The sequence below is a fragment of the Schistocerca piceifrons genome, chromosome 4 (genome assembly GCF_021461385.2).
Source record: "Schistocerca piceifrons isolate TAMUIC-IGC-003096 chromosome 4, iqSchPice1.1, whole genome shotgun sequence".
Taxonomy (NCBI): domain Eukaryota; kingdom Metazoa; phylum Arthropoda; class Insecta; order Orthoptera; family Acrididae; genus Schistocerca; species Schistocerca piceifrons.
The window spans coordinates 99,881,482-99,905,716 of NC_060141.1; the positions used below are offsets into that span (position 1 = coordinate 99,881,482).

Sequence of the window (24,235 nt, forward strand, 5' to 3'; positions counted from 1 at the left end):
GAACGTATTCCTGGGAGAGTGGAAGCTGCCATCAAGGCTAAGGCTGGGCCAACACCATATTGAATTCGAGCATTACTGATGAAGGGCGCCACGAACTTGTAAGTCATTTTCAGCCAGGTGTTCCGATACTTTTGATCACATAGTGTGTGTAGTACTCTCAAAGATTCCTCATTATTGGTGCGCTGATTGTACCATCGCAAAAAAATGGTTCAAATGGCTCTGAGCACTGTGGGACACAACATCTGTGGTCATAAGTCCCCTAGAACTTAGAACTACTTAAACCTAACTAACCTAAGGACATCACACACATCCATGCCCGAGGCAGGATTCGAACCTGCGACCGTAGCAGTCGCGCGGTTCCTGACTGAGCGCCTAGAACCGCTAGACCACCGCGGCCGGCTGTACCATCGCAGATGTGCACTAAACGAGGATGTACAATTGTCGCTTGGGTCTGGTGGAGAATAATCTAGAAGGGGCAATCACAAATTTTCCGTCCGAAGTCCGGACAGTCCAGAATCGATGTGCCAACTATAAGGGTTGATTAAAAATTTTCCGTTAGATTGGCGTACCGACAAGAATCGCGGTCAGCAGTGAGCCAATCATCCGACCGATGCACCAGGTTGAAAACAACCGTATGGGAAAACACCGTGTCGTGCTGCTTGAAGATGAAGATGTCCGTAACTGCCTGCGGCACATCCTCTTACGACAGGAATCGTCTAACCTTCAACACCTTTCGTTAAGGAACTGAAGATGTGATGATCGCATGTTGAGAGACCCGGACTTTAGAGTGGGCGCTGGAGTGTCTCTCGTAGCACGTTGGTCCGGCATGGACACATTAAAAAAAAAGTCAGTGCTTATATACCCGCATCGGAGTCGCGCTACGTTACATATACGCTGCAGCGACGCCGTCAAACGAAAAACTTTTGATCGCCCGTTTACCACAGGTAGAAACTTCCACATTCACCACATTCGATTTTATGAGTTTGTGATTGTGTAAGTAATTTTGTCGTGTGGTTGATGTGCCCCAGTATTTTCCGTACCTTACTTTCCGTGTGCAGTCAGACTCGCAGTTTCCTTTCATGAATATTACTGGTTATCCTATCTGATGTTGCACCATTATAAGGGAAAGCAATGTAGGGGACAGCGTTTGTACGGGGATAGCGTACGTAGGTGCACTTGATGTTTTCTGGTTGGTGTTTCAATGTGGTGACCGATTTTAGAGTCAGTGAAGAAACGCGCAGTAGACCGCCATAAGCAATTTCTGGCATTTACTACTGATTTTGTTGTTATGAGATTTCAAGTTAGGTTTTATGGAGTATTTGTAAATATTACGATTTATACATGTTTAAGTGTTGTATAATACATTCTTCAGTCACATAGTTTTATGGTGAGTGAAATTCCGTATATACTTGTAATTCGTTTCATAACGTGTGGACAGTTGAGCTATACTTAGTCTGCACTACACCATCTTGTACCGTGAAAAAGGTCGTGGTCTTCTGTCATCGAAAAAGTGATACTTCCAAATGAAGAAACTTTCTTAAATGTCTTTAACAGTTTTCTGTTTCTTGAAAGTGGGAATTTCTTACTTGCCAATAGCTTCTATTTAAAAAAGTATTTAATTTGTAACTTTTTTGACACTACTACTTAATTTGATTTCATTCACTTATTATTGGTATGTGTTAGAATAATAATGTAACACACAGACTGTTAAATACGGGTATTGACAAGATTTTTTGTGATTGTAACATTTTCAGATATGAATAGAATTTTTGTTTCTAGGTACATGACCATGTTGTGGACCTTGGAAATTTTTCGTATTTGGAAAACCCTATCCTGAGTAATTACTGTAACACCAGAAAAAGACTGCAGCGCACACAACATGACTGCTATTACTTCAAAATGGAATAAGAAAATATATTAAATATGTGTCACAAGACTGGCTAGAGCCGAATGTCTGAAAAGTATTCTAAGCTCCAACACTCCCCCTACTTCGTGTTTTCTCCGTCGACCAAACTATACGCTGAGCTTTTCATCGGTCTTCCTAGAGTTTGCCATAATATTTTATGAATATATCACTGTAAACAACCCTGTGTTTGTTACTATCACAAACAATAGTGTACATATTTTGTTTTCCTGAGACAAGTCTAAACAGCTTTCTATGGCCTACAGAGATACCACACAAGAGTTTGCGACAGTTGGTACCAAAAGTACCGTGGACGTCGGTCGACAGCAGGAATGTCGCTGCGCGCAAACCAATCTCGCTGCCCGCTGGGAACCACGCCCCCCGGAGCAGCAGCTTCATTAGGGAGAGAGACGCGCGCTTAAGTAACCGTGCACAAGCAGTGGTTTTCGGTTGCAAGTTGTAAGTTAAGTCCGAGTGTTGTTAGGGAGCTCCTGCAGAACGTTCCTCGTGTCTTAGTCAGATGCAAACAATAGCCGATAGAAAGACAATGGCTAGGCTTCAATGAAAACTGAACAGTGAATAGAATTACCGCGTTTCGACAGAGGCCGCTTGCCTCGAGATTTAACTGACTACTGTTAGTCTGGAACTTTTCTTCGAACAGTACATAAAGACAGAAGATCAGATTTCTTCCGACTTTAGTTCAGAAAACATTTTTTAGTTCGTGGTGATGGAACTGTAGTCTATGCAGAACAGATAGGCTAAACCTGCGTTGTACAATTGCTATAACCAGTGTTGCCAAAGTTGAGTAATGTACTTTCCTGACCACTATTCTGTGTTACTTTCATTGTGTGTGTGTGTGTGTGTGCTGCCTTAGAACCCACGCATCCGCTCTACCGCTACACGTGTACTAGTCTTTTTCAGCGGCAGTCTAAAACACATTTTGCGCCTGTATGCAGAAAAGAATTTACTATGGCATACATGGAATTTAGCGCCGAGCAGATCGGCCCTGAGCTAACCAGCAGGGTTGCGAGTTGCCATCGTGTTCGTCTGTGTGATGTGGTGGTGATCGTGATGAAGGTCGTGGTCGTTGCAGGTGATGAGCACGGGCCCGCCCCGGAAGCCAGACGACCAGGCGCTCCCGGGGTACCTGGGCTACGACCCCAGCTCGCCGCCGCTGCACCCGCAAGACCCAAGAGTGGCCGCTATGCGGTAAGTCTCACTGAGAACTATCGACGCTTTTAGCACCCTAACCACGAACCGGCGGGGTTGTATCACACAGGGATTGCATCCTCATTCTTCCATCAAAGTAATACACACCTTTTGCGGAATTTCGAACTTCCGTAATGTATCTGATCGCTTCAGTTGTTTATGGGCTACGGAGCTACGATTTACGTAGCAGCCATCGGGATTTATTAGTTCATTGTCCTCTGACTGACTGAGACCCTGACTGCATCGGACTACCAAGCACCGTGTTACAACGATAATGGTGCAAGCACACGTAGTTATGGAATCTCACTTTTGCGTGTTTTCAGAATTTTGAAATCGAAATTTTAAACGTGACATAAACATAAATAGTTGTTGCTGACATGATAAACAGAAGGTCGACGCAGGCAACATTTGATAGTGTTTCCTGTCACAAAGGTAACGTCATGAATGTTCAAATGCGTGTGAACTCTTAAGGGACCAAAATGCTGAGGTCATTTGTCCCTAGACTTACACAATACTTAAGCTAACTTATGTTAAGAACAAAACAAACACACACACACACACACACACACACACACACACACACACACACATATTGTGTCAGAAAATGTTTGAAACGCTTGTAGGGATGTTGCAGGGCAGGTTGTACTAAGATAGGAATGTTACAAAAAAAATTCGATACGTTGCGAAGTTTCAGAGTTATTTAGCATTGAAGTTAGCCAAACAGATCGTCGCGCGCGTAAATTCGTTTCAGCTAACGAGTCAAAGCACTCGTTGGGCAACACCGCCCCTGGCAGGCCACTTGAATGCGAGCGCACGACGCCCCGATTGGGTAATTTCTATGCTAAATAACTCGGAAACGGAGCAACGTATCGAATTTCTTTCTTAACATTTATGTCTCAGTACAACCTGCCCGGTAACATCCCTACAAGCATTTCACACATTTTCTGACCACCCTGTATATATGTATCTCCGAGGGAGGACTCGAACCTCCGGCGGGAGGGGCCGAGCAATCCGTGACATTGCGCCTGAAACCGCACAACGTCATGACAAATATAATTAGATAGCAAAGATTATTATTATTATTATTATTATTATTATTTGTTTCTTTCCTCAGACGTTATGTCTGGTCAAGAATGGAAAGTGACGCGGACCTTGATCAAGCGTGACTTCCTTTTAACTGTACGGTATATGTTATACTGCATTTAGGAACTTTCGGGTAATTGAACATGTATCAATAATTACGGATTGTATATATAAGTTTGGATGTAGCTGTATTGCAGTGATGTACTGGTGGATATTGTGTGGTATGACTCCTGTAGTTGATAGTATAATTGGTATAATGTCAACTTTATCCTGATGCCACATGCCCTTGACTTCCTCAGCCAGTTGGATGTATTTTTCAATTTTTTCTCCTGTTTTCTTCTGTATATTTGTTGTATTGGGTATGGATATTTCGATTAGTTGTGTTAATTTCTTCTTTTTATTGGTGAGTATGATGTCAGGTTTGTTATGTGGCGTTGTTTTATCTGTTATAATGGTTCTGTTCCAGCATAATTTGTATGCATCATTCTCCAGTACGTTTTGTGGTGCATACTTGTATGTGGGAACGTGTTGTTTTATAAATTTATGTTTTAAGGCAAGTTGTTGATGTATTATTTTTGCTACATTGTCATGTCTTCTGGGGTATTCTGTATTTGCTAGTATTGTACATCCGCTTGTGATGTGATCTACTGTTTTTATTTGTTGTTTGCAAAGTCTGCATTTATCTGTTGTAGTATTGGGATCTTTAATACTATGCTTGCTGTAATATCTGGTGTTTATTGTTTGATCCTGTATTGCAATCATGAATCCTTCCGTCTCACTGTATATATTGCCTTTTCTTAGCCATGTGTTGGAAGCGTCTTGATCGATGTGTGGCTGTGTTAGATGATACGGGTGCTTGCCATGTAGTGTTTTCTTTTTCCATTTTAATTTCTTCGTATCTGTTGATGTTATGTGATCTAAACGGTTGTAGAAGTGGTTATGAAATTGCAGTGGTGTAGCTGATGTATTTATATGAGTGATTGCTTTGTGTATTTTGCTCGTTTCTGCTCGTTCTAGAAAGAATTTTTTAAGTTGTCTACCTGTCCGTAATGTAGGTTTTTTTATGTCGATAAATCCCCTTCCTCCTTCCTTTCTGCTTAATGTGAATCTTTCTGTTGCTGAATGTATGTGATGTATTCTATATTTGTGGCATTGGGATCGTGTAAGTGTATTGAGCGCTTCTAGGTCTGTGTTACTCCATTTCACTACTACAAATGAGTAGATCAATCTTGGTATAGCGTAAGTATTTATAGCTTTTGTCTTGTTTCTTGCTGTCAATTCTGTTTTCAGTATTTTTGTAAGTCTTTGTCTGTATTTTTCTTTTACCTATTTTTTGTCTGTATCCTAGATATTTATAGGCATCTGTTTTTTCCATCGCTTCTATGCAGTCGCTGTGGTTATCCAATATGTAATCTTCTTGTTTAGTGTGTTTTCCCTTGACTATGCTATTTTTCTTACATTTGTCTGTTCCAAAAGCCATTTTTTTTATCATTGCTGAATACTTCTCTTATCTTTAGTAATTGATTGAGTTGTTGATTTGTTGCTGTCAGTAGTTTTAGATCATCCATGTATAGCAAATGGGTGGTTTTGTGTGGGTGTGTTCCAGTAATATTGTATCCATAATTTGTATTATTTAGCATGTCGGACAGTGGGTTCAGAGCAAGGCAGAACCAGAAAGGACTCAATGAGTCTCCTTGGTATATTCCATGCTTAATCTGTATTGGCTGTGATGTGATATTATTTGAATTTGTTTGGATATTAAGTGTGGTTTTCCAATTTTTCATTACTATGTTTAGGAACTGTATCAATTTAGGATCTACTTTGTATATTTCCAATATTTGTAGTAACCATGAGTGGGGTACACTATCAAAAGCTTTTTGGTAGTCAATGTATGCGTAGTGTAGAGACTTTTGTTTGGTTTTAGCTTGATATGTCACCTCTACATCTATTATCAGTTGCTCTTTACATCCTTGTGCTCCTTTGAAACATACTTTTTGTTCTTCATTTATAATTTTGTTCTGTGTTGTATATGTCATTAATTTCTGTGTAATGACTGAAGTTAATATTTTGTATATTGTTGGTAAGCATGTTATGGAGCGATATTTAGCTGGGTTTGCTGTGTGTGTTTGATCTTTAGGTTTCAGATAAGTTATTCCATGTGTAAGTGTATCAGGGAATGTGTATGGGTCTGCAATGTAACTGTTAAATAATTTAGTTAGATGTGAATGTGTTGAGGTGAACTTTTTTAGCCAGAAATTTGCTATTTTATCTTTCCTAGGGGCTTTCCAATTGTGAGTAGAATTAATTGCTTGGGTGACTTCATGTTGCAAAATATCACTTCAGGCATTTGTGGTATCATCTTGTATGTGTCTGTTTCTGCTTGTATCCACCGTGCATGCCTGTTATGCTGTACCGGGTTTGACCATATGTTGCTCCAGAAGTGTTCCATGTCTGTTATGTTTGGTGGATTTTCTATTTTAATGTGTGTGTTATCTATTGTCTGGTAAAATTTCTTTTGGTTTGTGTTGAATGTTTGGTTTTGTTTCCTTCTATTTTCACTTTTTTCGTATCTTCTAAGTAGTTTGGCCAATGCTTGTAATTTCTGCTTCTTTTCATCTAATTGCTCTATCGCTTCTTGTTGGGAGATTTTACCTAACCTTTTTCGTTTTTTTTCTGGCATTTCATTTCTTATAAATTGTGTTAGCTGTCCGACGTCTTTCCTCAGTTTTTCTATTCTGATCTGTAGCCTGTGTTGCCATGCTGGTTTTGTGGGTTTCTTCTGCGTGTTGGTTGGTTCTAATCTCTGCCTAGTGTGTGTATTTAGTGTAGTGAGTGCTTCTATATAAACCAGTAGTTGTAACTCTTCCATAGTTGTGTTTTCAAAATGGTTCAAATGGCTCTGAGCACTATGGGGCTAAACTCCGGAGGTCATCAGTCCCCTAGACCTTAGAACTACTTAAACCTAACCAACCTAAGGACATAACACACCCATGCCCGATGCAGTTCCAGACTGTAGCGCCTAGAACCGCTCGACCACTCCGACCGGCGTTGTGTTTTCATTTATTTTGTTGTGCATGATTGTGTTGTTAGTTTTTATTGTTGTTTCGACTTGTGGGTTATTTGGCGGTCTATGCAAGAATGGTCTAATGTCTGTATTTGTATCTTTGTATTCTATATATGTCAGCTGAAATCTTTCTTCTATATCTAACATGTGTGTCACTTCGTGTTCTATTTGTGCTTGTTCTGGTGGCTGTCTTAAGATTTCGTTTTCCTCTGATTGTTTAATTGATGCGTGTTGTTCTTTGTTGTTATTATTATTATTATTATTATTATTATTATTATTATTATTATTATAAGGGACTAAAACTATCGTCGGAAAAAACGCACTTCTTGACAAATATCAGTGATGCCCTCAAATCTTAAAATCGTAACACCACAATATCAAAAACAAAACTATTTTAAATACCAAGGAGAACGGATACCAAACAATACAAAACAGAAGATCGCCATATAAAACTGAGTACATAAAATGAGAAATAAAATAAGAAAAACATGTATAACAAAGAAAACTTGGTCCCGGAATACAAAACTTAGACACTATTAAAATTGGCAAGTTCTGAAAAACTGTATGCAAGATTTGGGGATTTCTAAAACTTGAAATATGTTGAAAGAAGAATTCTAAGGAAAATTGGGACCTAGAAGTAATAGTATTGTTGAATACAAATTGATATCGAACAGAGAGCTGTATTTGAGAGCGGAAAAGCTAACTGATGTAATCAGGAAAAGAAGACTATAGTTTTATGAAGACAATACCGAATGAATAATGAAAGACGAACCAAGAGGATCGTGAACTAAACAGCTACGAATCGAAGCCCATGTGGTTCACCGAAATTGACAAAGATATGAAAAACACTGCATTTAGAACGGACATAATACGTAGATAACAGAATAATTATTTAACAGCAGCGCAAAATCAGGCCTTGAGGAAAGACAGAAGTCTGGAAAACGAAGAAAGTGTACCGAGAAAGGAAAAGGGACGATGCACTTCAGGAGCAACGAAATGCATAAATGACAATAATAATAATAATAATAATAATAATAACAATAATAATAATACCAAGTCTAAGTAGGCTGTTTAGGTTTTTTATTGGTAACGCCACATAGCGCTCTATATGAAAATCACTGACTGTGTTGTGTGCAGTCTGACTGGTCGGCATTGTTGCAATAATCGCTATTGTAGTGTTGGGCAGTTGGCTGTTAACAGCGCGTAGCGTTGCACAGTTGGAAGTGAGCCGCCAGCAGTGGTGGATGTGGGGAGAGAGATGCCGGAGTTTTGAAATTTGTAAGACTGGATGTCATGAAATATATATATATATTATGACTTTTGAACACTATTAAGGTAAATACATTGTTTGTTCTGTATCAAAATCTTTCTTTTGCTAACTATGCCTATCAGTAGTTAGTGCCTTCAGTAGTTTGAATCTTTTATGTAGCTGGCAGTATTGGCGCCCGCTGTATTGCAGTAGTTTGAGTAACGAAGATTTTTGTGAGGTAAATGATTTGTGAAAGGTATAGTTTATTGTTAGTCAGGGCCATTCTTTTGTAGGGATTATTAAGTCAGATTGCGTTGCGCTAAAAATATAGTGTCAGTTTAGTGTTGATCAGAATAGGGAAAGAGCGAAATGTCTGAGTAAGTTCAGTTCTGCTCAGCTGTTTGAAAATCAAATAATGTAAGAGGTTTATCAGCACATTAATTTTTCTAGGGGGACGTTTCACAAGAAGACTCATTTAGTCTTTTATGATTCTGCCTTGCTCTGAACCCACTATCCAACATGCTAAATAATACAAATTATGGATACAATATTACTGGAACATACCCACACAAAATCACACATTTGCTATACATGGATGATCTAAAACTACTGGCGGCAACAAGTCAACAACTCATCCAATTACTAAAGATAACAGAAGTATTCAGCAATGATACAAATATGGCTTTTGGAACAGATAAATGTAAGAAAAATAGCAAAGTCCAGGGAAAACACACTAAACAAGATGATTACATATTGGATAACCACAGCGACTGCATAGAATCGATGGAAAATACAATGTCTATAAATGTCTAGGATACAGACAAAAAATAGGAATAGATAATACAAATATTAAAGAACAACTAAAAGAAAAAAATAGACAAAGACTAACAAAAATATGAAAACAGAATTGACAGCAAGAAACAAGACAAAAGCTATAAACACTTCCGCTATACCAATATTGACCTACACATTTGGAGTAGTAAAATGGAGTAACACAGACCTGGAAGCACTCAATACACTTACACGATCACAATGCCACAAATATAGAATACATCACATACATTCAGCAACAGAAAGATTCACATTAAGCAGAAAGGAAGGAGGAAGGGGATTTATCGACATAAAAAACCTACATTATGGACAGGTAGACAATTTAAGAAAATTCTTTCTAGAACGAGCAGAAACTAGCAAAATACACAAAGCAGTCACTCATATAAATACATCGGCTACACCATTGCAATTTCAAAACCACTTCTACAGCCCTTTAGATCACATAACTTCAACAGATACGAAGAAAGTAAATTGGAAAAAGAAAACACTACATTGCAACCACCCGTATCATCTAACACAGCCACACATCGATCAAGACGCATCCAACATATGGTTAAGAAAAGGCAATATATACAGTGAGACGGAAGGATTCATGATTGCAATACAGGATCAAATGGCTCTGAGCACTATGGGACTTAACATCTATGGTCATCAGTCCCCTAGAACGTAGAACTACTTAAACCTAACTAACCTAAGGATGTCACACACACCCATGCCCGAGGCAGGATTCGAACCTGCGACCGTAGCAGTTCCGCGGTTCCGGACTGCAACGCCAGAACCGCACGGCGCAATGTAACATATACCGTACAGTTAAAAGGAAGTCACGCTTGATCAAGGTCCACGTCACTTTCCATTTTTAACCAGACATAGCGTCTGAGAAAGGAAAGAAATAATAATAGAATTTATGCACAGTCTAAATTATTAGTTATACATAGATATACTGTAAGAAAAGATACTATACAGCTAATTAAATCAACTACAGCAACAGCAGAGAGATTTCAGTTGAGTGAGTTCATACGACTTTAGATGCCAAATTTATTTCTGCTTTATGGTGATATGCTATAGAATTAAAGAAAATGAGTTCGTTACACAGTCTAATATTTGTGTCTAAAGAAAGATGGAAATATTCATCGAGAAGCTGCACCTTAAAATAATTGTTCGAACTTATCTGCACTGCTGCATTGTTGTGTGGATGTTGTGTCTTTCAGTGACATCTCGGTGGCACGTTTGCACCTCTTTATACTAGGCAATACATTTCTTCTTCCTTACTTAATACATCGCCACTGCAACTATGACATGCCACATCATTCTTCTAGATAGTACATTTTCGTACTACCGCATTCCAAGCTGACATATATCGTCAAATTGATAATCAACCACAGATCACTGCTCCATGCTGTTAGAATAAAGTAAGTCTTTGTCTGACCAGTGCAGTTATCTTACAAATGCAATAAAACTGTTTACATATTTGTGTTTCCCTTGCTACACATATGCTGTGTCTGTGTTCACAAAAATGATACTATTTCCAACTAAACTTTGCTCGGAATGAAACATTTGTACAAACAGGTCCATTACGCCACCAACAGAAGGCCTTATTTGTTGGATTAGCATAACTTTGATATATACATCATCATACCTCACACTGAATTCGTAAATAAAATTAACAAATTAGCAAATAAAAAGGAAGTTGTGCCTTTGTGTTTTTCAAGTGTGTTTCTAAAATGTACATTAATGTCTTAACTGTGTCATTACATATTATACAACGACCTTCAGTTCTTGAGTTCATTATTCGGCAGTATTACTTCATTCTCTGACTGACTTCTGTGATTATTCTTCGCGCCCATGTTTTCTTCGCGCCCATGTTTTCTTCGCGCCCATGTTTTCTTCGCGCCCATGTTTTCTTCGCGCCCATGTTTTCTTCGCGCCCATGTTTTCTTCGCGCCCATGTTTTCTTCGCGCCCATGTTTTCTTCGCGCCCATGTTTTCTTCGCGCCCATGTTTTCTTCGCTCCCATGTTTTCTTCGCTCCCATGTTTTCTTCGCGCCCATGTTTTCTTCGCGCCCCTGTTTTCTTCGCGCCCCTGTTTTCTTCGCGCCCCTGTTTTCTTCGCGCCCCTGTTTTCTTCGCGCCCCTGTTTTCTTCGCGCCCCTGTTTTCTTCGCGCCCCTGTTTTCTTCGCGCCCCTGTTTTCTTCGCGCCCCTGTTTTCTTCGCGCCCCTGTTTTCTTCGCGCCCCTGTTTTCTTCGCGCCCCTGTTTTCTCGTTGGATACGTCTAACACTCCCGCTAATTTTGCTCTCAACCTCTGTATCATATTTACCGACTCTACACATCCCTATATCCTGATGTACTTCTTTCATCCATTGGACTTGCCTTTATGTTCTCCTGGTGAGTCAATATTGTATTTACAACACTTTGTGGTTCCATTCCCTTAATATGTCCATAGAGAGCCAGCGTTATTTTTTTCTCTCTGTTAAAGTGTGTTAATGAGATATTTTCAAACTTTTCATATAATTAATCGTTTGATCTCAAGTGAAATGGAAACGCAACTGCACTTATTTTTGTATGTACTGAATTATTTTATTTCAAACTTCTTCGGGCAACAGAACAAAGTAAAAATATTCAGAATCATCAACTTCTCAAATTATTTCTCCAGTATGTTTCCACCATGAACATCGTGTCATTTAAAAATCAGCTTTCCCATAAAGTAACAAATTAAGGAACAAAACGGATGATAACTATAAACTTAAAGAATTATCGAAGATCATTATACAATGTCTAATGTACTTATAAATTAATTTACATGCCTGATACTTCAACAAACTTAGAAAGAATTGGAGTTAAAAGTAATAAGAAGTTCAGATTTCTTCGTGTAGCATTTCCGCTTACTGTTTTTTTTTTATTATTATTTTTTAATTTAACATGGTTCAATAAAAAATTCAGGATGTAATCTTCAACATTAAAGTAAAATCAATTTGAAGACTGTAATATCTTCACCGGAATGCCACAGAAAAATAATGACTAATAGGTGCGAAACGACAAAGGAAAGTGTTTTAGCATACATTTAGGACCTCGACTGAGATACTGCATCTGAAACCTGAATCGGGGTGTCAAGAGTTCTTCGAATGTTGCAACAAAATTTTTCGTTCTTTTCTTATAAATCCTTCTTATCTGCAGCTCCAGAAAGGCGGTTTCCAGCAATGCATCTTATTTTGCTGCCTGGGAAAGAGAGAACGTATCTTCCTTGAATAAGATATTCATGAGTGACGGACTTATCCTCGCTGATCACCGATAGATAGATTTATGCAACATGCATTGCCGAATTGTAGAGAACACTCACTGGCTACGACAGGCTGAATCTTAGCTACAGAGGAGCTTCAGTATCTAGTATCGAAACCTCGATGACTGCATCAATGGACCACTTTTTATTGAAGAAACAGTAATCGATAGTATTTACGCCAACTCCCTCAGACATTTTAGCATTGTTTGTTGAAGATGGCGCCCCATGTATCGGTATTGGTATTATGGTTGTCGTGCACATTTTGCTCCAGCACCAAGCCAGATACTGATCAAACGTACCCTTTCAATTTCAAATGATAGAGTACAGCAATTAGTCGTCCTTTTATTGAAGGTTTTATTCGTCAAGTCTAGATTTCGGATAGTGCCTAGCCATTATCAATGCTAAAAAATACAAGTACATAGTCAGGCAATAGTATGGGAAGTTACAACTCGTGGAATAACCAGTATGGCTAATAAAAGATTACATACCATTTCATAGTATCAATACATATTCCAGTATGTCAGTCCCCTGTTGTTCGGGCATCTGTCACAGTTCTTTCAAGACTACTGTATAATGAAGGTAGGCTTTGCAGAGAACACACAGATTGGCTGTATGGCTCTATATTAACTACGTAATATATAACCTTCATAGGAGAGCATCGTGGTTAATTGATTACGGTGTTGGACTACCTAGAGGGAGAGCTGTGTTCTAACCTCTCCCGTGCCAAATTCTTTTCCGCTATTCGCTTTATGCAAATTTATGTACGTGTCGTTGTGCAGCATCGAGGTGTAAGGTAGGGACAGTTGATTCTGCACTCTATTAGCAGCTGAAAAGAAGTGACTTCCGAATGGGAAACGTTTGATGACAAGGCGGCAAGTCAACCGAATCGTCCACTGGAAAACAGTCTGATGTGTTATACACGGCATTAGTGGCAGTACGTGTCTCATATGACAGGAACCTCTTATCGACGCGCCTGATTCATACGACTGGTAAGTCAGCGAGATACGCCTCCTTGCCCGATATACATATTCATATTAATGTGATCATTCCCAAGGAAATAATGAAAACATAATAGTTTGTCGCATACACTGCAAGGATTGAAAGAAACAGTTCACAATCACACAGTTTGTCTGTGCTCTGCAAAACATAAAAATAACGTTTTTTGAAGTTGCGTTCCGTTTTGGAACTCTTGACTCCAGAATTCTTTTAACATACTTCACAGCCGTTTATTTGTTGTTTTCATTTCTGTAAGACGTCTATATGGTATCTCGCCTGCTCTTATTATTCATCATATTTAGTTGGGACGGTAACGTATTCTTACCACAAGACTCATATTCTATAACCAATGTATAGTATGGCAGCTGCCAAGACTACAGAGAGAGAACAAACATTTTCAATCACCGAACGGACAGTTCATAATGTTGTGAAAAATTAAGTAAATAAATAAACAGTACACACAACGCCCTTGCCATTCTAGGCTGCTGTTTTTTTAGCACCTCTTGTTCTTGGACCGTTCACTGTTTCTATTTTGCTTTTTTTTACATTTCAGTACATCTTTTTCCTTTTTTCATGCTTCAGTTGTGTTCAGTTTTCGACGGGCGATCCATGGGCCCATGTTCCCACTAAATCTGAAGGGGTGCGATGGGAGTTTCCGTTATCAGTATTTGACGTCATATCTCCTGCACTGTATGCCTTACAGTGATATAATTTTGCAGGTACATCCTGTATTAAATGTGAATATTGTCTGCAAACTATGTTGGGAATGCAGTTACTAGTCAAGAAGTAATAAATTAAAACGTCGTGCGTAATCCAGCAGTTTCACTACATGAACAGCGAAAAATGAAGCAAGCGATAATCTTTTTTCCTTTCATCGTTTTACGGTGGTTGTCAGGGAGTAGTAGTTTCGTAAAGCTGTCAAACTGTGTGTAAAGTCTGCTGCAAGTCAAGTGCTCTCATTCTCAGATAGTGGATGAATAACGTATGCGTATTGGCGCGTCGTGGGCTGCACGACTTTTTCAGTCCTACCCCCTTGATAGGTAGGTGGTTCTTATTACCACAGTGATTCTTTCGTGACACTAGGTGGTTCGTGTACCAAAGTTTGGTTGAAATCGGTCCAGTAGTTTAGGAGTAGATGTGGGACATACATATATACACAGACTGAGGCGACAAGTCATGGGATACCTTCTAATATCGCGTCGGACCAACTCTACGTGACATGGACGCAAGTCACATGGAAGTCCCCTGCAGAAATATTGAGCCATGCTGCCTGTATAGCCGACCGTAATTGCGAAATTGTTGCCTGTGCAGAATTTTATGCACGAACAGACCTGTCGATTATGTCCCATACCGGGCGATCTGGGTGGTCAAATCATTCACTCGAACTGTCCAGAGTGTTCTTCAGGCCAATAGCGAAAAATTGTGGCCCCTTGGTATGGCACATTGTCGTCCCTAAGAATTCCATAGTTGTTTGGGAACTTGACGTCCATGAATGGCTGAACATCGTCTCAAAGTAGCCGAATATAACCATTTGCAGTCAATGATCGGTTCAGTTGGACCAAAGGGCCAAGTCCATTCCATGTAGACAAAGCCCAAGGCCTTACCGAGCCACCACCAGCTTCCACAGTGTCTTGTTGACCACTTGGTCCATGCCTTCGTGGGTCTGCGCCACACTCGAACCTTACCATCACCTCGTAGCAACTGAAATTGAGATTCATCTTACCAGGCCATGGTTTTCCAGTCACCTGTGATCCAACCGATATGGTCACGAGCCCAGAAGAGGCACTGCAGGCGATGTCGTGCTGTTAGCAAAGCCACTCACTTCGGTCGACTGCTGCCGTAGCCCATTAACGGCAAATTTCACCGTACTGTCCTAACGTATAGGTTCGTCATGTGTCCCACATTGATTTCTACGGTTATTTCAAGCAATGTTGCTTGTCTGACAACTTTGCACAAATGCCACTGATTTCGTTTGTTAAGTGAAAGCTGTTGGCCACGGCATTGCCCGTAGTGAGAGGTAATGCGTGAAATTTGGTACCCTCGGCACACTCTTGACACTGTGGACCTGTAAATATAGAATTCCCGAACGATTTCCCAAGAGGAATATCCCATACCGCGTTCACATCGGAAACCTTGCCACATTTATCCCCTTAGTACAAATGACAGCACTGCTAACGCATTGCGTCTTACACCTTATCTACGTGATACTACTGCCATATATATATATATATATATATATATATATATATATATATATATATATATATGCATAATATGTAAGGATATCACAATGTCCGGCAAACGGACTATATAACGATTGCTGTCATTGCACGTACTATGACAAAATAGTGTTGAGGAATAACTAAGCGGCGAATGGTGTCGCAGGAAGGACGTGCGCCTGCTGCCCGAGGCGAACCTGCGTCGCAGCCCTGTGTCCTCCATGACGGAGGAAGACCTCTACCACCACCAGTACGCCAGGCCCTTCACCTACACGCCACAGCCTCAGCAGCAGCAGCAGCAGCAGCCACCACAGGCCCTCCAACAGAGGCGGCCGCAGAGTGACATCGAGAAGCATCCTCAGGCACACATCCAGAAGAAGCGGACGGACAAGGAGAAGCCCCGCGGAAAGGTGAGCTCACCATACTCCACACCTACGTACTGTTCGGCCCAAATGCTATCGGAAAGAACGATTTTATCTCACTCCATGTAACCGAGCAGACTTTGATCTTGATCCCATAGGCGTCCGTCTAGAGCTTGCTCTTGACAGTGACCCAACGTCTGATTTTCTGCACCTATACTCTGAAAGCCTCAGTCTGTGGTCGAGGGCTCTCAGGTGCCACTGTTATTTTCCCAGTTACCTTTTGTTATGAATGACAGCCGGCAACACTCCTTATGACCTCGATTTTTTCTGATTTTTACCGTCATCATCATCATTCATATCATATATATCATAACGTCCAGAAACGTTTCCACTGACATCACGGGAAGTTCTTCGATATTTAATCCAGCACGCAAATTTATCAAAAAACGTTCGGTATTTAGTGGGACGCTACGCAGCTTCGAGAAATTCATGTCTCGTGTAAGGTTTGTGAAAAAAGATCTGCCCATACTTGTGATCGGACTCTATACGTCTCGAGTAGGTGGCTACCACTGGGAATAAATCACAGAGCGAGTCCCACAAGGATCAGTTTTGAATCCAAACCTGTTTCTTATGTGTGTGAATGAGTTTCCACTCAACATCCAACAAGCAGAATTGGTGCTTTCCGCAGACGATAATAGTGTTATAATACATCTCATTAGAGGGAAAGCAACAGCAGAAATGGTCAGTTATGTTTCCCAAACAATTATTAAGTGGTTCTCTGAAAAGACGCGCCTTAAATTTTGAGAAAACACGCTATATTCTGTTCTGTACAACAAATAATCGTACCCAGCAATTGATGTAGCACGTGAACGGGAGTCAGTAAGTAGGATAGAACGCTTCAAATTTTTGGTGTTAATGAAACTGGAAGATATTACTGAGCTTCTGAAACTATTTCAGCCACGTTTTCTCTTTATATGATTGCTAGTCTTGGAATAAAACGAATCAGTCTCCTGACATTTTTTGCGTATTTCCACCCAGTAACGTCTTATGGATCAATTCTTTGGGTCACTCAACACCTGTAAAATATTAATTGCAAAAAGAGAGCAGTAAGAATAAAAGGCGGTGTTCAGCCGTGATCGCCATGTAGGTACCTGTTCTAGGATGTTGTTGTTGTTGTGGTCTTCAGTCCTGAGACTGGTTTGATGCAGCTCTCCATGCTACTCTATCCTGTGCAAGCTTTTTCATCTCCCAGTACCTACTGCAACCTACATCCTTCTGAATCTGCTTAGTGTATTCGTCTCTTGGTCTCCCTCTACGATTTTTACCCTCCACGCTGCCCTCCAATACTAAATTGGTGATCCCTTGATGCCTCAGAACATGTCCTACCAACCGATCCCTTCTTCTGGTCAGGTTGTGCCACAAACTTCTCTTCTCCCCAATCCTATTCAATACTTCCTCATTAGTTACGAGATCTACCCACCTAATCTTCAGCATTCTTCTATAGCACCACATTTCGAAAGCTTCTATTCTCTTCTTGTCCAAACTATTTATCGTCCATGTTTCACTTCCATACATGGCTACACTCCATACGAATACTTTCAGAAATGACTTCCTGACACTTAAATCAATACTGGATGTTAACAAATTTCTCTTCTTCAGAAACGCTTTCCTTGCCATTGCCAGCCTACATTTTATATCCTCTCTACTTCGACCATCATCAGTTATTTTGCTCCCCAAATAGCAAAACTCCTTTACTACTTTAAGTGCCTCATTTCCTAATCTAATTCCCTCAGCATCACCCGACTTAATTAGACTACATTCCATTATCCTTGTTTTGCTTTTGTTGATGTTCATCTTATATCCTCCTTTCAAGACACTGTCCATTCCATTCAACTGCTCTTGCAAGTCCTTTGCTGTCTCTGACAGAATTACAATGTCATCGGCGAACCTCAAAGTTTTTATTTCTTCTCCATGAATTTTAATACCTACTCCGAATCTTTCTTTTGTTTCCGTTACTGCTTGCTCAATATACAGATTGAACAACATCGGAGAGAGGCTACAACCCTGTCTTACTCCCTTCCCAACCACTGCTTCCCTTTCATGTCCCTCGACTCTTATAACTGCCATCTGGTTTCTGTACAAATTGTAAATAGCCTTTCGCTCCCTGTATTTTACCCCTGCCACCTTTAGAATTTGAAAGAGAGTATTCCAGTCAACATTGTCAAAAGCTTTCTCTAAGTCTACAAATGCTAGAAACGTAGGTTTGCCTTTCCTTAATCTTTCTTCTAAGATAAGTCGTAAAGTCAGTATTGCCTCACGTGTTCCAGTGTTTCTACGGAATCCAAACTGATCTTCCCCGAGGTTGGCTTCTACTAGGTTTTCCATTCGTCTGTAAAGAATTCGTGTTAGTATTTTGCAGCTGTGACTTATTAAGCTGATAGTTCGGTAATTTTCACATCTGTCAACACCTGCTTTCTTTGGGATTGGAATTATTATATTCTTCTTGAAGTCTGAGGGTATTTCGCCTGTTTCATACATCTTGCTCACCAGATGGTAGAGTTTTGTCAGGACTGGCTCTCCCACGGCCGTCAGTAGTTCCAATGGAATATTGTCTACTCCGGGGGCCTTGTTTCGACTCAGGTCTTTCAGTGCTCTGTCAAACTCTTCACGCAGTATCATATCTCCCGTTTCATCTTCATCTACATCCTCTTCCATTTCCATAATATTGTCCTCAAGTACATCGCCCTTGTATAGACCCTCTATATACTCCTTCCACCTTTCTGCTTTCCCTTCTTTGCTTAGAACTGGGTTTCCATCTGAGCTCTTGATATTCATACAAGTCGTTCTCTTATCTCCAAAGGTCTCTTTAATTTTCCTGTAGGCGGTATCTATCTTACCCCTAGTGAGATAGGCCTCTACATCCTTACATTTGTCCTCTAGCCATCCCTGCTTAGCCATTTTGCACTTCCTGTCGATCTCATTTTTGAGACGGTTGTATTCCTTTTTGCCTGTTTCACTTACTGCATTTTTATATTTTCTCCTTTCATCAATTAAATTCAATATTTCTTCTGTTACCCAAGGATTTCTACTAGCCCTCGTCTTTTTACCTACTTGATCCTCTGCTGCCTTCACTACTTCATCCCTCAAAGCTACCCGTTCTTCTTCTACTGTATTTATTTCCCCCATTCCTGTCAATTGCTCCCTTATGCTCTCCCTGAATCTCTGTACAACCTCTGGTTCTTTTAGTTTATCCAGGTCCCATCTCCTTAAATTCCCACCGTTTTGCAGTTTCTTCAGTTTTAATCTACAGGTCATAACCAATAGATTGTGGTCAGAATCCGCATCTGCCCCTGGAAATGTCTTACAATTTAAAACCTGGTTCCTAAATCTCTGTCTTACCATTATATAATCTATCTGAAACCTTTTAGTATCTCCAGGGTTCTTCCATGTATACAACCTTCTTTCATGATTCTTAAAGCAAGTGTTAGTTATGATTATGTTGTGCTCTGTGCAAAATTCGACCAGGCGGCTTCCTCTTTCATTTCTGTCCCCCAATCCATATTCACCTACTATGTTTCCTTCTCTCCCTTTTCCTACACTCGAATTCCAGTCACCCATGACTATTAAATTTTCGTCTCCCTTCACAATCTGAATAATTTCTTTTATTTCATCATACATTTCTTCAATTTCTTCGTCATCTGCAGAGCTAGTTGGCATATAAACTTGTACTACTGTAGTAGGCGTGGGCTTCGTATCTATCTTGGCCACAATAATGCGTTCACTATGCTGTTTGTAGTAGCTTACCCGCATTCCTATTTTCCTATTCATTATTAAACCTACTCCTGCATTACCCCTATTTGATTTTGTGTTTATAACCCTGTAGTCACCTGACCAGAAGTCTAGTTCCTCCTGCCACCGAACTTCACTAATTCCCACTATATCTAACTTCAACCTATCCATTTCCCTTTTTAAATTTTCTAACCTACCTGCCCGATTAAGGGATCTGACATTCCACGCTCCGATCCGTAGAATGCCAGTTTTCTTTCTCCTGATAACGACATCCTCTTGAGTAGTCCCCGCCCGGAGATCCGAATGGGGGACTATTTTACCTCCGGAATATTTTACCCAAGAGGACGCCATCATCATGTAATCATACAGTAAAGCTACAGCTAGGATATAAGCATTTTAATTGAATTGTCACAATAAGCATATTCGCTAACGAATTCCCTCTTAAACAGCTATCGCAACGTCAAAAAATTTTGATAATTTTTCCAGTAGCATAAAATGTCTGACGGGTATCAAAGCAAGTTATAAATCTAATCTAAAAATCATTTATCCTGTGCAACTTCTTCTATTCCATGGATGATCTTCTATATACAAATTGGTAGTCTGCAACAACAAGAAAAAAATTGTTTTTGACTGTAATGCAGGAGTTGGATTAAAAAAATCTTCATTAATGTTAATACACTATTGGCCATTAACATTGCTATACCAAGAAGAAATGCGGATGATAAACGGGCATTCATTGGACAAATATATTACCGTATACTAGAACTGACATGTGATTACATTTTCTCGCAATTTGGGTGCATGGATCCTGAGAAATCAGTACCCAGAACAACACCTGTGGCCGTAATAACGGCCTTAATACTCCTGGGCATTGAGTCAAAGAGAGCTTGCATGGCGTGTACAGGTACAGCTGCCCATGCAGCTTCAACACGATACCAGAGTTCATCAAGAGAAGTGACTGGCGTATTGTGACGAGCCAGTTGCTCGGCCACCATTGACCAGACGTTTTCAATTGGTGAGAGATCTGGAGAATGTGCTGGCCAGGGCGGCAGTCGAACATTTTCTGTATCCGGAAAGGCCTGTGCAGGACCTGCAGCATACGGTCGTGCATTATCCTGCTGAAATGTAGGGTTTCGCTGGGATCGTAACACATCTGAAATGTAACGTCCACTGTTCAAAGTGCCGTCAATGCGAACAAGAGGTGACAGAGACGTGTAACCAATGGCACCCCATACCATCACGCTGGATGATACGCCAGTATGGCGGTGACGAATACACGCTTCCAATGTGAGTTCACCGCGATGTCGCCAAACACGGATGCGACCATCATGATGCTCTAAACAGAACCTGGATTCATCCGACAAAATGACGTTTTGCCATTCGTGCACCCAGGTTCGTCGTTGAGTACACCATCGCAGGCGCTCCTGTCTGTGATGCAGCGTCAAGGGTAACCGCAGCCATGGTCTCCGAGCTGATTGTCCATGCTGCTGCAAACGTCGTCGAACTTTTCGTGCAGATGGTTGTTGTCTTGCAAACGTCCCCATCTATTGACTCAGGGGTCGAGACGTGGCTGCACGATCCGTTACAGCCATGCGGATAAGATGCCTGTCATCTCGACTGCTGGTGATAGGAGGCCTTTGGGATACAGCCCGGCGTTCCGTATTACCCTCCTGAACCCACGGATTCCATATTGTGCTAACAGTCATTGGATCTCGACCAACGCGAGCAGCAATGTCGCGATACGATAAACCGCAATCGCGATAGGCTACAACCCGACCTTTATCAAAGTCGGAAAAGTGATGGTACGCATTTCTCCTTACACGAGGCATCACGTTCCGCGCGGGATTAACCGAGCGGTGTGGGGCACTGCGGCTGGTCCCGGCGGAGGTTCGAGTTCTCCCTCGGGCATGGGTGTGTGTGTTTGTCCTTAGAATGATTAAGGTTAAGTAGTGTGTAAGCTTAGGGACTGATGACCTTAGCAGTTTAGTCCCATAAGATTTCACACACATTTAAACATTTCAACGAGGCATCACAACAACGTTTCACCAGGCAATGCCGGTCAACTGCTGTTTGTGTATGAGAAATCGGCTGTAAACTTTCCTCATGTCAGCCCATTGTAGGTGTCGCCACTGGCGCCAACCTTGTGTGAATGCTCTGAAAAGCTAATCATTTGCATATCACAGCATCTTCTTCCTGTCTGTTAAATTTCGCGTCTGTAGAACGTCATCTTCGTGGTGTTGCAATTTTAATGGCCAGTAGTATAGATCGGTGCCGGGAACGATGCTAGAAACTGTAGCTGTGCTTCCATTCTGCGGGCAAAGCGTCTTAACTGAATTAACCAGCTGCCTGTGGCACTTCCTACGACCCCAACACTCCAAGGAATTTTCACCAAAAGAGGGAATAACAAGTAATAACTAGTGTGAACCAAATACCCGCGTATGTATCTTAACGTGAAAAGCTTATGATGACGAACCTGTATGTTTGAAACCGGGAACGGGACTATTTATATGAATAAACGGTTCCTGGTTCGTGGTTTCTTCTGTGCAAGAATAAACCTGTATATTATTTTGTACTTTTTAGAAAATGTTCAAGTGTGTGTGATTTCCTAAGAGACCAAACTGCTGAGGTCATCGTTCGCTATACCTACACACTACTTAAGCTAACTTATACTAACAAGGGAACCTCCCCATCGCACCCCCCCCCCCCCCCCTCAGATTTAGTTATAAGTTGGCACAGTGGATAGTCCTTGAAAAACTGAACACAGATCAATCGAGAAAACAGAAGTTGTGTGGAAGTATGAAAAAATAAGCAAAACATACGAACTGAGTAGTCCATGCGCGAAGATAAGCAACATCAAGGATAGTGCGAGCTCAGGAGAGCCGTGCTCTCGTGGTTAGCGTGAGCAGCTGCGGAACGAGAGGTCCTTCGTTCAAGTCTTCCCTCGAGTGAAATGTTTAATTTTTTATTTTCAGACAATTATTATCTGTCCGTTCTTTCATTGACGTCTCTGTTGAAAGTAATAAGTTTAGTGTCTGTGTTTTGCGACCGCACCGCAAAACCGTGCGATTATTAGACGAAAGGACGTGCCTCTCCAATGGGAACCGAAAACATTTGATGGCAAGGTCATAGGTCAACTGATTCCTTCACAGGAAAGCACGTCTGATATATTCTATACGACACTGGTGACAGCATGTGCGTCACATGATAGGAATATGTTGTCGACCCACCTAACTTGTACATTTGGCGAATGGGTAAAAAGATTCTTCTACCTTGCCCGATTTAGGTTTTCTTGTGTATGTGATAATCACTCCCAAAAAAGCGATCGCATCGGACAGACACAGATAATAATTGTCTGAAAATAAAAAATTAAACTTTTCACTCGAGGGAAGACTTGAACGAAGGACCTCCCGTTCCGCAGCTACTGACGCTAACCACGGGACCGCGGCGCCCCTGAGTTCACACTCTCCTTGATGTTGGCTATCTTGCACATGGACTACTCAGTTTGTATATTTTGCTTATTTTTTTTCATACTTCCACACAACTTCTTCCTGTTCTCTCGATTGGTCTGTGTTCAGTTTTTCAAGGCCTATCCACTGTGCCAACTTATAACTAAATCTGAGGGGGGTGCGATGGGGAGGTTCCCTTGTAAGAACCACACACACACACACACACACACACACACACACACACACACACATGCTTGAGGGAGGGACTCGAACCTCCGGCGGGAGGGGCCGCGCAGTCAGTGACATGGCGCTTCTAACCGCGCGGCCACTCCGTACGCACGGTTAAATAAAACTGTTGTATTAAAAATTCGTTTTTTTGTAAATAACGTTTTACGTAGGGCGGTGGGGACTTCACGGACACGAAGTACATTCGCCTGAATGCAGTAGTTTGCCCCCGTTCCTCAAGTTCACCTCCTGTAGACCCACTATTGCAGCGTGCTGATTATGCTCGGCGCTGTGCAGGAGAACGTGCGGCTGCGCCCCGAGGAGCTGCCGGGCTACAGCATCCTGCCGCTCAAGAAGGGCTTCGACCCGACGCCGGCGCCTGCGGAGCGCCCCCCGCCGGAGGACGGCGTCCTCAGGAGCGACACGGCCCGCAGGGACTTCCGGCGCCGCCTGGAGCACCAGCTGGAGCAGCCCCGCCGCCTCTCGCCCTCACCTGGGCCGCACACCGTCTCGCTAGAAGACTACGCCAGGTACCTCCCGTCGGACTCAACTCGGCTGACGTTTGCGCTTGTACCAACTCCT

General features: G+C 41.3%; 1 protein-coding gene across 1 annotated transcript in view; it reads left to right on the top strand.

Annotated features, from left to right (window-relative positions):
* LOC124795632 overlaps window positions 1-24,235 on the top strand; it is a 318,228-nt gene that overhangs the window by 270,500 nt on the left and 23,493 nt on the right. The window contains exons 6-8 of the mRNA XM_047259704.1: window positions 2,997-3,112; window positions 15,998-16,241; window positions 23,951-24,183. Of these exons, the coding sequence (XP_047115660.1) occupies window positions 2,997-3,112; window positions 15,998-16,241; window positions 23,951-24,183 (593 nt within the window). The remainder of the gene's footprint in view (window positions 1-2,996; window positions 3,113-15,997; window positions 16,242-23,950; window positions 24,184-24,235) is intronic.